This window comes from Urocampus carinirostris, chromosome 20 (genome assembly GCF_059441175.1).
Source record: "Urocampus carinirostris isolate Australia breed hairy pipefish chromosome 20, RoL_Ucar_1.0, whole genome shotgun sequence".
Lineage (NCBI taxonomy): Eukaryota > Metazoa > Chordata > Actinopteri > Syngnathiformes > Syngnathidae > Urocampus > Urocampus carinirostris.
Genome location: NC_142368.1, coordinates 20,843,800 through 20,858,725, shown reverse-complemented (window position 1 = coordinate 20,858,725; position 14,926 = coordinate 20,843,800). Strand labels below are relative to the sequence as shown.

Genomic DNA, 14,926 nt, shown 5'->3' with positions numbered 1-14,926 from the left:
GTGTCATCAACCCATTAATTAGAAAAAGGGAAAAACCTTTACTTTTAAAGTTGTTATTGCAACCAAATCCTCAAATGTATTTATCATTTGAGTTCAATTTATCTGTATAGAATCATTTAACACTAACATTTGTGATTTGGGATCTTCCTATATAAACGGAAGACATCCTATAAGATGATAATTATTGAATTCTTAATATATTTGTATGCTCTCAGAGCTCAAGTCTTAAATGAAAAATTATTTTGGTATCCGACAGTTAATGTTACTGGGTTAGAATGTGTTAATGATGCCTAGCTGAGTTAAAATAAGGCCCTTTTGATTTTTTTCCCCCACAGCCATTTGCTTAGATATTACTTTTGTAAAGCTGTTTCGAGCAGAACACTTTAGTGAGGAGGAATGGGTGTGGCAAGGGTGGGTTGCAGAGTTACTTCATGCTCGTCCATGCAGTTTTTTCTTCTATTTGTTAGTGTTTCATGAAAATGGCGAAATTAATGATGGCCCTGTTTCAGTTAGTTTGAATGCCCACCTAAACCCCAAGAAGGATGAAAAAAATGAGTGCGTCTTAAAAATGTACGTACTTGCATGCACATCATTAATGAGCTGCCTAACGATGCAATTATCACTTTAATGCAAGAGATGGCAGCAGAGAGTAACAAAGTTCCAAATTCCATACAGTTCATTTTAGGATGTAACAAGCGCACTTTTGTAAAATTGGCATCAATCACCCAAGTTTTTGATTTAAATGCATAATTCTGTCAGTGTTAGTTTAGCATGGCATGGCAATCTTTCATTTTTTGTTTAGTTGTACAAGAAGCCAGCCAAAGTTTTGATGTTATGTAGCAATACCAGCAAAGCTTTTGGTTGTTCTGTCTTTGTTACAGTTTTCTGACCAGGCACAAAGTTGCAAACACTTCAAGCATTTCTGTAGCTTTTCATCCCCAAACACTCTCCCCAAAGTACTCTCACATGACCGCACCTTCAGGTCTTTATTGTTCGTCTCAGTGCCGTGTTATTGTCTTGGGTGTGTATTTGATGCCTTTGATGAGGTCTCAGCTGGGATCCAAAGCAGAATCTGCTTCCCCTCCTCCGCAGCCAACTCGAAAGCTCGCTTCTGCTGACCTTAGACACTGGCTTATGGGCCAATCCCCCTGTGTTGCTGCAGGTGGGGCCACAACAATATTGACGCAGGAACACACTTCATTTTAGTAAGCCTGTGTGCGTCTGTGTATTATTGTTCCTGTGTGTGTGTCTGCATGCGGAGGCGAACGTGATGACGCACTGCTGCAGGAATCTATTCTGGTTTTAGCCAGAAAACCCGTCTACTCCCTTAAAACTTGATCTCCGTAACGCCAAATGAATCCAAATTGAAGTTCTCAGCCTTGCCGTGGCAACAGCGGGTTCCCATTGGATGACCGACGATACCGCCTGCCTGCTCACAGACCGAAACAAAACATGAGATCATTGTAGGGTTGCGGTTTTGCTACGTCACAAAAGTGCCACTTGGCTTCCTAAAGTGTCTCTGTTGTTGAGGTCGAAGCTTAGTGTTCGGATGACATAAGTCGTTTCCCTCCCTAGCAAATCTGTGACCTGCGCTTTGAAAAGAATTTACAAGTGTGCTGTGGTGATATTTCAGGAATGTACTGGAACTGCTCTTTTAACACTTGCGTTAAGTAAATCATAAGTGAACTTTGCGTAACGTTTACTGATTCAAGATGTAATGTAGTTTGAGGATAATATTTTTTGGTACTTGGTTAGTTTTGCTTGCACAAAATGAAATAGCATACTTATCAGAGTTTACATTTTATAAACCACCTTGTGTGAAGCATAAAAAGAGTTTTATATATTCGTCCGCAGGGGATCATAAACCATGCAGAAATATGTGGTGTAGTGTGAAATTTTATACTGTTTTAAAACAGTTTGTCCCTGGATGTAAACATGTATCACATACCTTTTTAGTGCCTGACCTTCCTGTAGCAGTTCATTTTTTGTTTTTCCTGGACAGATGACGTTCTACATAAAGGTTTTGCTATAAACATTTCTAAGCGTGTATAAAACAACACTTTGCCTTTGTTTCATCTCAATTTAAAACTAGTATTGTCTTCCGAACCAAAAGCTTCTTCTACTTGGACACAGATTCTTATTCCCATTACATGTACAAAAAAAGTATCATTCCTTTCCTCAACAAAAGCTACGTTGAGCGTTATCCTTTGCCCGAAGTACTTATGTTGTTTTAATTTACATCTAAAGTGAGCATTGTCAATTCTGTCCCACAAGTTAGTCTTTAAAGGGACAGTGTGTAATATTTACTCACGCTTAATTGTGTAGTGCAACTGAAAATGATTGTTGAAGAAGCACAAGAAAGAATACAAAGGACACGGCACAATCTTCTTTTTGAAGAAATATGTCCTGTAATTTGAAATTTTATACTGTTTTGTTACTGGTCGATAGACATGTATAACATACCTTGTTAGTACTTAACCTTCCTGCAGCAGTTCTTTTTTTAGCTTCTCCTGGACAGACGCCTTTTGACACAAGTTGCGCTCGACACAATTCTATTGATTGTGTATAAATTATTATAAAAACGATGTTTTCCTTTTATATACACTGAAATCTAACATTGTCGTCTTCCAAATAGAAGCTAATGTCGGCTTCTTACTTTTAAACTTATTCCGTTGTTCTTTCTAAAACAAGAAAGATCTCTTTTCTTCAACAAAAATGCTACACTGAAAATTATTCTTTGCCAAAATCCTCATGCTGTTTTCATTAAAAAAACGTAAATGCAATTTTTTTTATTAATAGTTAAGCCTCATCATTACTTAAAATACAATACCTACTCCAGTGGTACAAAATACTACGAATCTTCATTATGTTTATAGCAAATTACCAAATTCACTTTTGAGAACTCTCGGTTTTCACAGTTAATTAGAACCAGACCCACCCGCCAAAAGAGAAAAGCGGCGAAGTAGTGTCGAACCTATGTTGGATGCAACATGGCTGCGCGCATGGATGCTGCTGCGGCTAGTTGCACTCCAGCTAATCTATTTATTGCTGTTCTCTTGTCTTTTTTGCTTTCATTTTTGGACACATGTGTGGCCAAAAATACTTACAGTAGGGACGAACTTATTCGGTTGGGTGGGCGTCTAAATTTCGACTTTTCGGGCACTTTTTACACCGCCTATGATATACCGAGCGAACTTCAAAGAGATCCGGCATCCTTGTGGACAACTATTCCTCCTGATAAACGACGACAACGGCGCCGTAAAGACAGAAAACAGAAGCGTGGTTGCCGTGCGGGTAGATGTGTGAAGCGTGCGAAGTCTAAGGAGCAAGAAGGACGCGAGGATGTGACTAATTCCACCATTCATTCCTCGCCGGACAACCGACGCTTTACACTCAACGCTCACGAACGGCCCCAACGGCGGCATCTTTTGACGATCTCTACAAAGACTACAAAGACTTCAGCTAAGTCAAATGATTCAGCAAAGCTAAAATTTGGTCTTTTAAATATTAAATCGCTTGCTCCTAAAGCTTTACTTGTTGATAACATTATTCGTGATTATAAACTTAACTGTATGGGTCTTTGTGAAACTTGGTTACGCCCGGATGAGTATTTAGTGCTAAATTATGCTTCACCCCCTGACTACGCAAGTAGCCATCTAGCACGCACGTTGAAAAAGGGTGGCGGTGTCGCGCTCATTTCTGAAAAATCGCTCAAATTTAATCCTCGAACCTCTAATAATTACAAGGCATTTGAGGCTCTTGTGATGCGGTCCTCTCTATTATCAATTTATGTAATAACTATCTATCGCGCACCTGGGCCATACACAACTTTCTTAGACGAATTTGCTGAACTTTTGTCTGAACTAGTAACCTATGCAGACAAAATTATAATTATGGGGGACTTTAACATTCATATGAACTCCCCACTCAGTTCACTTACTATTGCGTTTAGGTCTCTAATTGATGCTTTTGGTTTTAATCAAGTGGTTGATCTGCCAACCCATAAAGATGGAAACACGCTAGACTTGGTTCTGACTCGAGGAGTTTTAACCACAAACATTATGGTGTTACCGTGTACTACCGTTATCTCGGATCATTATTTAGTTACATTTGAGGTGCTAGCCAAATGTAGTGTTAAAAAAGCTGAAGGATTTAGCGGACGCAATATAAGCACTGGCACAGTTTCTGAGCTCTTTGAACTCCTTCCTGGAGCAGTTGCGTCCTTTCCTTCATACAATGGCTCGATTGACTCACTCATGAATGAGTTCAATACCACCCTGACTAGTGTCCTGGATTCAATAGCGCTCATAAAGCTAAAATCACGTCCTAAAAGACGCACGCCTTGGTTTACTGATGAAACTAGAACCCTTAAACAAGAATGCAGGAAATTGGAAAGAAAATGGTGCGCTACCAAGCTTGAGGTTTTCCATCAAACCTGGTGTGACAGCTTGTTAAAGTATAAAGCGGCCCTTGCCTCTGCAAAATCTGCCTACCTTTCGAAGGTGATTGTGTCTTAAAAGAACAATCCCAAAGTCCTTTTTGACACTGTAGCATCGCTTACAAGGCAAGACTATCGCAGATAGTTCGACACACTCTGCTCATGACTTAATGGTCTTCTTTACTAAGAAGATTCAATGCATACAGGAAGAAATTGCTAAAGACATTATTAATACCACACATATTAAAGGGCTGAAATCTACAGAAGCACGACAGAGTGGCTGTCCAGGGAAATTGTCCAGTTTTAGTGAACTGTCACTTTATGATCTCAAACATGTGGTGAATGCGGCCAAACCGACAACTTGCCAGTTCGACCCGCTGCCAGGTTCACTTATTAAAAGTCTTTTTAGCGTCCTTGGACCTTCAGTTCTAAATATCATAAACATATCACTCTCCTCAGGTGTAGTTCCAGCAGCTTTTAAGTCCGCCGTTATCAAACCCACACTGAAACGACCCAACCTTGATCCAGAAATCTTAAGTAATTATAGACATGTGTCAAACCTACCTTTCCTTTCTAAAGTACTTGAAAAAGTAGTGGCACAGCAGCTGAATGATTTCATATCCGAGAATAACCTTTTTGAATCCATGCAGTCAGGATTCAGGGCTAACCACTCTACTGAGACAGCTCTGATCAAGGTAACAAATGATCTCCTACTGGCAATGGATTCTGGCGCTTCATCACTTTTCCTGCTGCTGGATCTTAGTGCTGCTTTTGACACAGTGCACCACAATTTCTTACTAGAACGGTTGGAAAAATGGATTGGTCTCTCAGGAAACGTCCTCTTATGGTTCAGATCCTACCTCTCAGATAGGACGCACTGTGTTAAATATGGTGAAATGAGGTACAAAATGCCTCAGCGAGGCTTTTAACTAGGACAAAAAAGTACGATCACATAACACCGATATTGGCTCCCAGTTAGCCTTAGATGTGATTTCAAGGTTCTCTTAGTATTATACAAAATCATACATGGACTTGCTCCCTCTTATCTTTCAGATCTGATTTGCCCCTACGTCCCGGTCCGAAGCCTACGATCTGAGAGTGCCGGTCTTCTGGTGATCCCAAGAGCAAAGAAGTGTTCTGCTGGTTCGAGAGCGTTCTCCATCCGGGCACCGGTGCTGTGGAATGCTCTTCCCCCTGAGATCCGATCTGCAACCTCAGTGGAAATGTTTAAATCTAAGCTTAAAACTCACTTCTACTCCATAGCATATGAATAACCTACTCTTCTCGTCGGCTGAAAAATAGTCTGTGTAATATAGTGTAATAATCTGTGAAGCCCTTTGAGACTCTTCGTGATTTAGGGCTATACAAATAAAAATGACTTGACTTGACTTGTTTGACACGGGTCTATAATTACATAAGCTTTCTGGATCAAGGTTGGGTCGCTTCAGTGTGGGTTTAATAACGGCGGATTTAAAAGCCGCTGGAACTACACCTGAGGAGAGTGATATGTTTATAATATTTAGAACTGAAGGTCCAAGGACGCTAAAAAGACCTTTAATAAGTGAACCTGGGAGCGGGTCAAACTGGCAAGTTGTCGGTTTGGCCGCATTTACCACCTGTTTAAGATCATCAAGTGACAGTTCACTCAAACTGGACAAATTCCCTGGACGGCCACCCTGTCGTGCATCTGTAGATTTCAGCCCTTTAATATGTGTTGTATTAATAATGTCTTTAACAATTTCTTCCTGTATACATTGAATCTTCTTAGTAAAGAAGACCATTAAGTCATGAGCTGAGTGGGTCGAACTATCTGGGATAGTCTGTTGCCTTGTAAGCGATGCTACAGTGTCAAAAAGGACTATGGGATTGTTCTTTTGTGACGCCATCACCTTCGAAAGATAGGCCGATTTTGCAGAGGCAAGGGCCGCTTTATACTTTAACAAGCTATCACACCAGGTTTGATGGAAAACCTCAAGCTTGGTAGCACGCCATTTTCTTTCCAATTTCCTGCATTCTTTTTTAAGGGTTCTAGTTTCATCAGTAAACCAAGGCGTGCGTCTTTTAGGTCGTGATTTGACCCGTATGGGTGCTATTGAATCCAGGACACTAGCCTGGTAGCATTAAACTCATTCATGAGTGAGTCAATAGAGCCTCTGTATGAAGGAAAGGACGCAACTGCTCTTGGAAGAAGTTCAAAGAGCTCAGAAACTGTGCCAGTGCTTATATTGCGTCTGCTAAATCCTTCAGCTTTTTTAGCACTACATTTAGCTAGCAACTCAAATGTAACTAAATAATGATCCGAGATAACGGTAGTGCTGTGCCACTACTTTTTCAAGTACTTTAGAAAGGAAAGGTAGGTTTGACACGGGTCTATTATCTTTTGTTCTTTCCTTTTTTAAAGGTGGGGTGTGTCGTTTGAGGGTTTCTCAAAAAGTTGAAAGTAATTTTTTTTTCCTTGAGTATGTGTTATTACAATGCCCTTATAATATTTTCCCACTGCCCCTATCTGCCATTTTCTTGCAGAACATATTAGGTTAGAAGGAGGCAGAGTTGGAGGGGGTCTTCATGCTCGCCCCCCTGGTTTTGGTATGATTACAATTTTTAGTGAAGCATGACACTGGTGAAAGTGAGAAAAGGCCTGTTTCAAGTACAGTCCAAATGCCATTTCAAACCCCATTACTTGCACACGCAACATAAAGAGCTTGACAGAGGCCACAATCATGACACAAGCCAGGAGATGGCTCCCATGGGTTAAAATTTCCATATTCCATCCAGCTCCTTTAAATCAAAAGCTTCAATAGGCAACATCCATTTGTCCTTGTCATATGTCTAATTTGACAGCAGTATCTAAAGAGCTCCTTCAACATTTCTTAATAATCCCTAGAAATATTTTATGAATGACCATTTTAATTTGTAACCCATGTGTGTATTTTGTAGGATTGTCATGATAAACTTTCTCTTTTTGATTGTCCTTTCTGCTCCGTTGGCCAACATTCAGAACTTGTCATGACATAAATAATCCCATCCACTATTTTTTACTTTGCAGTTAAGATCAGTAATAGAGCTGTTTGTGTCCGACACAAGCATATCCTGTCTCTTATTCTCTGACAGCCACCCACAGGCCGCCAAGCGAAATGAAAATCTGTTTCTTGTGGATTATTAAAGGAGGTCTAAGGGAAAACATAAATGCAACATATTTGGATTTAGCTGCCAACACTAGACGGTTGAGAGATTGAAATGAAATGAAAATGAAATGAAATGAATGAATGAAACTATAGCTGTGGGAATTTCCTAGTTTCGTTCAGATTCTGAGATTTAATCTGCATTTCTGGTAGTTGATTGGTATATCTACAGTATATGTGCCCTGTGATTGCCCCAAAATCAGTCGTGGGTGTCCACTACCCGATGTCAATTGAGATAAGTTGAAAAAAAGCGGTCCAGAAATAGAAAAAAATATTGCAGTATACACGCTCGTTTGTTAGCAACGTGATTTTAATATTGCAAGACTGTCATCTTTTTTTGACATATCGCCACAATTAAAAATGTTTCCAAAATAAAAACACATTTTTTTAAAACTTGACACAGCACAAAGAATGTTTTTTTATAGCTCTGACTCACAAAAAAAGTCTCAAAAGGCCACAATTACACCATATTTTGATCTGAAACTGACATGCAGGCAAAGAAAAACTCAAAAAATAGAAACCTTGAAAAAGGGCTGCACATGAGGTAATCCCCCCTCCCGGATGACCAGGTTGCAATGGATGTTGCAAGGGCATCAACAGAAAATAAACAATAGAGGTAAGATTTGGCCTAAAAAACCCAGCCCGACTTGGCCCACAGGTATTCGGGCCCAAACCAGCCCGAATGCGACAAATTAACTTGAGGAAAGCAGACCCGTATTTCACATTTTATTTGTGAGGAATTTTTTTGTGAAGAGGGCTTCTCTCTCGCTGAATTTTTATCATCCACCCGCACCTAGTAGTTTAGGATGTACGCACTGGATTCCGTCCCGCTTTTGTGCAACGCAGCCTGTCGACTGGGATTATTAAAAAATAAAAAAATCAATGAGAGAAGCCCAGCTGGATGCAAACCTGGAGGAATGATTGACATTTTCGGCCCAGCCTGTTGCAAATTTCCTTTTGGGCTGGGTTTAGGTTTGGGCTCGGGCGTAAGGGCTTAACCTCTACTACACAGACATCATCAAAATTAAATATACACTGGCAATCAAAATTAAAGAACAATTTACAAAGTTTTGAATTTTTATTTTTAATTTTTAAGAATGTGATTTTCACTGTTCAGATTAAGGGCATTTTGTTTTGTCTATACCAGGGGTCAGCAACCTTTTCGATGTGGAGTGCCACTTTCAAATTTCCTTGTAAATCAGTGTGCCACACCAAGATCAATGACTCGCTCAACATTTTTTTAATATCAACAGAGCTGTCATTTTACACCAGTCCAACAAATATACAACATGGATAGACATTTTAATCGTATAACTGAGTGTTTTTCAACCCTTTTTGAACCAAGGTATACTTTTATTTATAAAAAGTTCCAAGGCACACCATCCGTCAAATGTTTGAAAATGAAGTTATGTCAAATATTTCACTGTACTACCTCATAAGCAGATAATTAGTATATATAAAGAATAAAATAATACCTAAAATAGAATGATGTGCTTCATGTTTTTATTTTTTACAGTGCAATCTTAAACCGCTTTGTTAAACAAGAGTTATTAAACTGTGCTACCGCAAGAGCAGATAATTAGTACATAAAATGTATAAAAATCTACTGCCACCTACTGATATGGATGACTATTACAGTTCCTCGTCTGAAGACTGCAAAAATACTGAATAATGGCCTGATTTTTTTGAAAGATAAAATTGGGCAAATTCCAGCGGCACACTAGACAAGGTTTCACTGCACACTAGTGTGCCCCGGCACACTGGTTGAAAAACACTGGTATAACTGACCAATTTATCTGCCACTATTCATGTTCATCAATCAATTAAAAAAATGAATGTGAATAACAAGTGGAAAGGCCTGTAGCCATCCATGGCTTTAACCTTTTGTCACTAGAATTAACCAGAATCAACCATTCTTCATTAACAATGAACTACAATCAAAAAACAGGTGCTATTGACAGCTACCATACCATTCATCAATTATCAATCTTGAAGAAAAAATAAAAACTTGAAATAAGAGCAGCAAAGCAGGAGGCACGTGCGCGCGCACACACACACACACACACACACACACACGCTTCTTTAAAATATTCGCCATCAGTAAATGGTTTTCTGTGCTTTGCTATGCAGTGAGCAATGTGATAGTTTGCTTCACTGGTGGTGTTTTTAGCAGTGACAATGGTTTTCAGGGTCTGTGTTTGTTTGCCGTACCTGGATACTGCGCGTTTTAATGTCTCCGCCTTGTCAGACTCATGCTTGAATTCAGGTCCATGTTTTGTCTCTTAATGACGTTTAACACTTGCTGTGCGAGGTACAATTCTCTCGAGGCATAATGCACAAAATAGCACTGTAATTTTTTGCACAAAGCCTCATTCGCCTGTCCACGCTGGCTGGAAATAACGAGATGTTTTCGCTCGAAGAGCCGTCATGATTTGTTCATTTATCGCGCGCGTGTGTTTCGTTGGCTGGGTAAAAACACAGATCTCTCCTCTGCGAGGCGCTGCGCAAACACACGCTTACACACGAAGCAGAGGAGGAGGGATACTAAAGTAAAGCCTCTAAATAACACGGCGCGCTGTGAAGAACCAGAACAGGATCAGGACCCAATTGCGTGACGTTCTCACACAAGTCTTTATTTTACGGGAAATGGGGAGTCATGCACGTTAGGCAGCCGGTCTGGCGTTGAAAGACAGGAAGCCAGAGACCGACGAGATCGATTCCAATTGCCTGAATTGATACCGGACAGATGGGGTCGAGACAGGACGGGACAGACAAGATAGATAACGAATCAGGATACCGAAAATAAACAGGAGAAACTAGACGGGAACAAAAACTGGAGAAACTAACAGGACAAAAAAAAAAACAAATAAAACTGGAACCAGAAATTAAACAGGACAAAAATAAACGGAAACAATACCGGACTGGAGATATCGACAGGAAAACAGGACTGAGTCAGAACCCACGTCTTGTGGGGAAAAAATCCGTTTGACGGGCTGGCAAAGCAAGCAAGAGAGCGCCGGGCTTAATATAGACAGAAAGCCAATCTCTCAACGCGCAGCAGCTGCCGCTACATGGGCGGGGCCAATTGGGCACCATGGCAACCGTGACACACACAGGCGCGGCCATTAGGGCGCCCGGCAACCATGACACGCAACTGAAAATGTCTAAATTCCAGGTAAAAATGCGCATTTTTAAAATATAACCATTATTATTTTGCCATGCGCTCGTATGCCACTGGTTAACCCCTCGCGTGCCACTGCTGGCACGTGTGATAGGTTGCCGACCCCTGGTCTATACCATGCTACAACAACACTTTTTCACAAAATCAAGCAGGCAAGTAGTAGTTTAGTTCACAAAATGGATAAGGCATTTCAACAAATAACCTGTATTTTACCCAAAATGCATTGATCAAAATTAGAGAACAGTTTCAGGTGCCTCCCACTTAATGGTGCTAATTTCTTTGATTCCGAGTCGACCCCAATTTAACTGGCATTCTAATTGCCAGTTTTACTGACTTAGTAAGATGGTGGGCGTTATAAAGAAATGACTGAAAGCCTCCGGCAGCAGGTTCCTTACTTGCGTTCATCGCCCAATTAGCCTGCAGTCTTCATGCAGACAATGCTCCATGTCACACAGCATGAAGGTGAAAACATTGGATTAATTCCATTGGTTTGCCCAAAGTCCTGATCTCAACCCAATAGACAACTTCTGGAAAATCCTTAGAAATAGTTATGGTCAAGAAACCCTCTACAATCACCGGACTGTGGAGGAGGTTGGAAGAAGAATGGACCCAAATCGCACCAGAGCAATGTGAGAGACTAGTGCTATTCTGTGGTCGCAGATGTGCTGAAGTCATTCATTCACAGCAGAGGCCTGTATCCTTCTTACTAATTGCGGGCTGTTGCTACCTTCAGATTTTTTTTCTATGTCAAAATCATTGTTGTTCTCTAATTTTGATCAGTGTGTTTTCTGAAAAATATTTTTGTGGGTGAAATGCTTTCAGTCATTTTGTGACATTAAGTGTTGCAGTACCATGATATACACACAATAAATGTCTTTTGACTGCGGAACAGTGAAGATGGTGTTATTTCACAATTATTCATATTTTTACAAATTGTTTACTAATTTTGAGCTCCAGTGTCGGTTATAACAGAATTAGTCTTAAATGATTCTTAAAGTTGCTCTCTATCTTAGGTTGATATAAACCACATTTAAACTGGCATGAATGTGACTAAAAATGTATCAAAAACAAAACTAGTCTACTCTCTTTGAACATGCTTTACCAATTACAAGAAACAAGCAAGTAGATGCATTTAGAGAAAAATAAAATAAATTTCCAATGTGATAAGTAGATGGTTTGTTTTTCCAGGGCTGATACTGATATCAATTAGTAGTCAAGGGGCCAATAACAGATTTTTGAAGCTGATGTTCATTTCCTGCAACGCTAAAAATATCAGTGTGAGTATTTAAATATGGAGACATTTAATAACCATTTTATGCTCCGCTAATCCTCACCATGCCAGCCATCTTATGTCAATGGGCAGGGGACACTCTGAACTGGTTTCAAGACAGTCGCAGCGCACACAAAGGCAGGCAATTCGCTCCTATGGACAATTTGGACCGGCCAATCAACCTGACAGGCATGTTTTTGAAATGTGGGAGGAAACCGGAGTGCCCGGAAGCAACCAGTGCCTGCGTGGAAACAGGCACATTACTGTAGCTGGATTTGAACCAGAGACCTCTAAAGTGCTATCCACTCAGCCGCCATGCTGCTAGGCTAACCCAGTCCAAGACATTTTCATTTTGTGATGAAGTCTTACAAACACATGAATTTTGGGTTTTAGCCAGGGTTCCTGAAAGGCTTTTGGTCCGTGAAAGTTGATCTGTGCGTGTTTCAATTGAGATGTTAAGTTTAGCTTGCAACAAATTTGTAAATAAAGGCTGATTCTTAAGTTAGTTAGAATGTCTGCCTATCCTAGTTAAGCAATATGTAAAGCCCGCATGGCTGAAGAAAAAATGCATGAATCTACACTGATTACTAATGTTTACTGAGGAGAAAAAGTAAAATAGTTGTCTTTTTCAGTCATTGTAAGAGCTTGGCAAGCACTTAGCAGCAAGTTGTGGCTTTCTTTTATAGTCATTAGATGATAATTGGAAATAATTGGTAGGCCCTGATTGGTTGTTGGACGCAAACATGAATTTCTACTGGACCAAATAGTTGAGAGTCCTTTAAAATGACTGGCTCCCGAGATGAAAAAGTGGACTTTGGCATGAGAATAATCACAGAATTGGACCCTGGCCACAGGAGTGGCATCATGAACTTTCACCTGCAACTTGCAGGCATGGCCCTTATGTCCCCCCTTCCTTCCTCCCTCCTTTTCTGAATCGGGCAAGCGCAACTTTTTGCACTTGAGCTTGGCTAAAACTTGTCTATCAGACACAGCGTTACCCTTTAGCGTTAGCGTGTCCGAGCGGGCCAACATTGCCGCGGCAACAGTCGTTGCTGGTTACGCAAGCTGGAGAGCGGCAACCCTCAGTGTGACCCACATTCCAACAGTAAATCGCAACACACTTGCTCACGCTCACATTCCCGACCCCGCCCTTGCTATCAAAACGGCGCTCAGTATTTTCACTCTACTCATTGAGTCACATGTTGCAAGAGGCGGGAAAAGGAAAATAAGGTGTGGCCTTTGTGAAAGTGTAAATATGTTCTTGATGGTCATTCCATTTATGTTGAAGCTAGACATGGATATGTTGTGCTCCTTCTACTTAAGTCTACTTCACAGTTCCTCCCTATCCCCCAAGAATTTAAATACAGTGGTCCCTCTACATACAAACGTCATTTACAAGAAATTCGCCACCCTCAGCACCAGCTCGTCCCAATTAGCATGGGTGTTTCCTGCCATTAAAGACCTGATCATACGCTCTTTTGTTGTGCTTTTATTTATCAACTTGCATCTTTTTGGGGGGCTTTTTTGTAACCCTAGCCCCAAGTCCTGGAAAAGGAAATGGAAAGGTGTTTTCTAAGAAAAAAATGATATCAGTTGAAGTGAAGCAGGAAATAGACTAACATGAGTGTGGTGTTTTTGTGAGTGATCTAGTGAAGAAGTATGATCCGTTTTCTATAGTTTGTAAGATGTGTTTTAAAGCTATTTAGGGTTAACTTGGATGATTTTGCATGCTGGGAACAGATGAACTGTTTTTCAGTCATTTCATAAGAAGAAAATTATTTTGCTATATGGGAATATCTAAATGTTTGATCCGGGAACTAATTAATCTCTTATGTTGAGGGGAAACTGTATATGAAAAAATAATACTTAACCAAATGCAATCTTATTTACTGATGCATGCCAGTCACTAGGACAGAACCCAACTTATGAAGTTGTACATGTTCTGCTACTGCTTATTTGTTACTGATAATTGCAAAGGGCTACCAATTTGATTTGCATGTATAAAATAACCTGTTTATACTCCGTTATTATTTTTACTGTTTTTGTAATTGGGAGTGGGGTTAAAATAGGCAAATACAAAAAAAACCCATCTTGCTTAAAAACATTTATTCAGAGATATGATTAAAACTGTATCGTTTCCTAAGACACTGATTATGCAAAGGTTTTTTTTAATCAGTTAGAAAACACCGGAAAACAAACAAAAAAAAAGACTTTTTAGGTTTTCTATTGTTTATGCTTGAAAGTTTCCAATCACAATAACCCATCACTGGTGAGCTGCATTTGGAATTGGTCCGCAACTACCCAAATTGGTGCACATTGTTGGTGACTCCTGTGCTTCCTTATTCTGGGTTTTTTTAATTTTTCCTTGCCCTCGTGTAGGTTTCCGATCAGGGAATGTTGCAATGGTGGTCTGTGCAGCCCTTTGAGACTTTTTTTGATTAAGGGTAATGAAGATAAATACGACATGCCAAGTTGTAACTTTTTTAAAGACTATTATTGCCAAGTTTCTGACCGTTTCCATAGTTTTTGTTGGTAACAAATCCGTCCCCAAAACATGCTTATTCAACCAATATCACCTACACTCATGCACGCTTATGTGTATTTCACTTGCAGGACTTGGAGTTCCACGGCGTGATGCGCTTTTACTTCCAAGACCGTGTAGCTGGTAACTTTGCCACTAAATGCATCCGGGTGTCCAGCACAGCTACCACTCAGGACGTCATCGAGACGCTGGCTGAGAAGTTCCGTCCCGACATGAGGATGCTGTCGTCGCCAAGATATTCCCTCTACGAGGTCCATGTCAGTGGCGGTGAGTACCAAATAACCTTCATCTGACGGACTTTTTAAAGGCGAAA

The 14,926-nt window shown here is 40.3% G+C and overlaps 1 protein-coding gene across 18 annotated transcripts in view; it reads left to right on the top strand.

Moving 5' to 3' along the window:
• Window positions 1–14,926, top strand: part of afdna (afadin, adherens junction formation factor a) — a 103,859-nt gene that overhangs the window by 17,742 nt on the left and 71,191 nt on the right. For all 18 annotated transcript variants that reach the window (XM_088325539.1, XM_088325544.1, XM_088325542.1 and 15 more), the window contains exon 2: window positions 14,685–14,880. In XM_088325539.1, coding sequence (XP_088181665.1) covers window positions 14,685–14,880 — 196 coding nt within the window. The remainder of the gene's footprint in view (window positions 1–14,684; window positions 14,881–14,926) is intronic.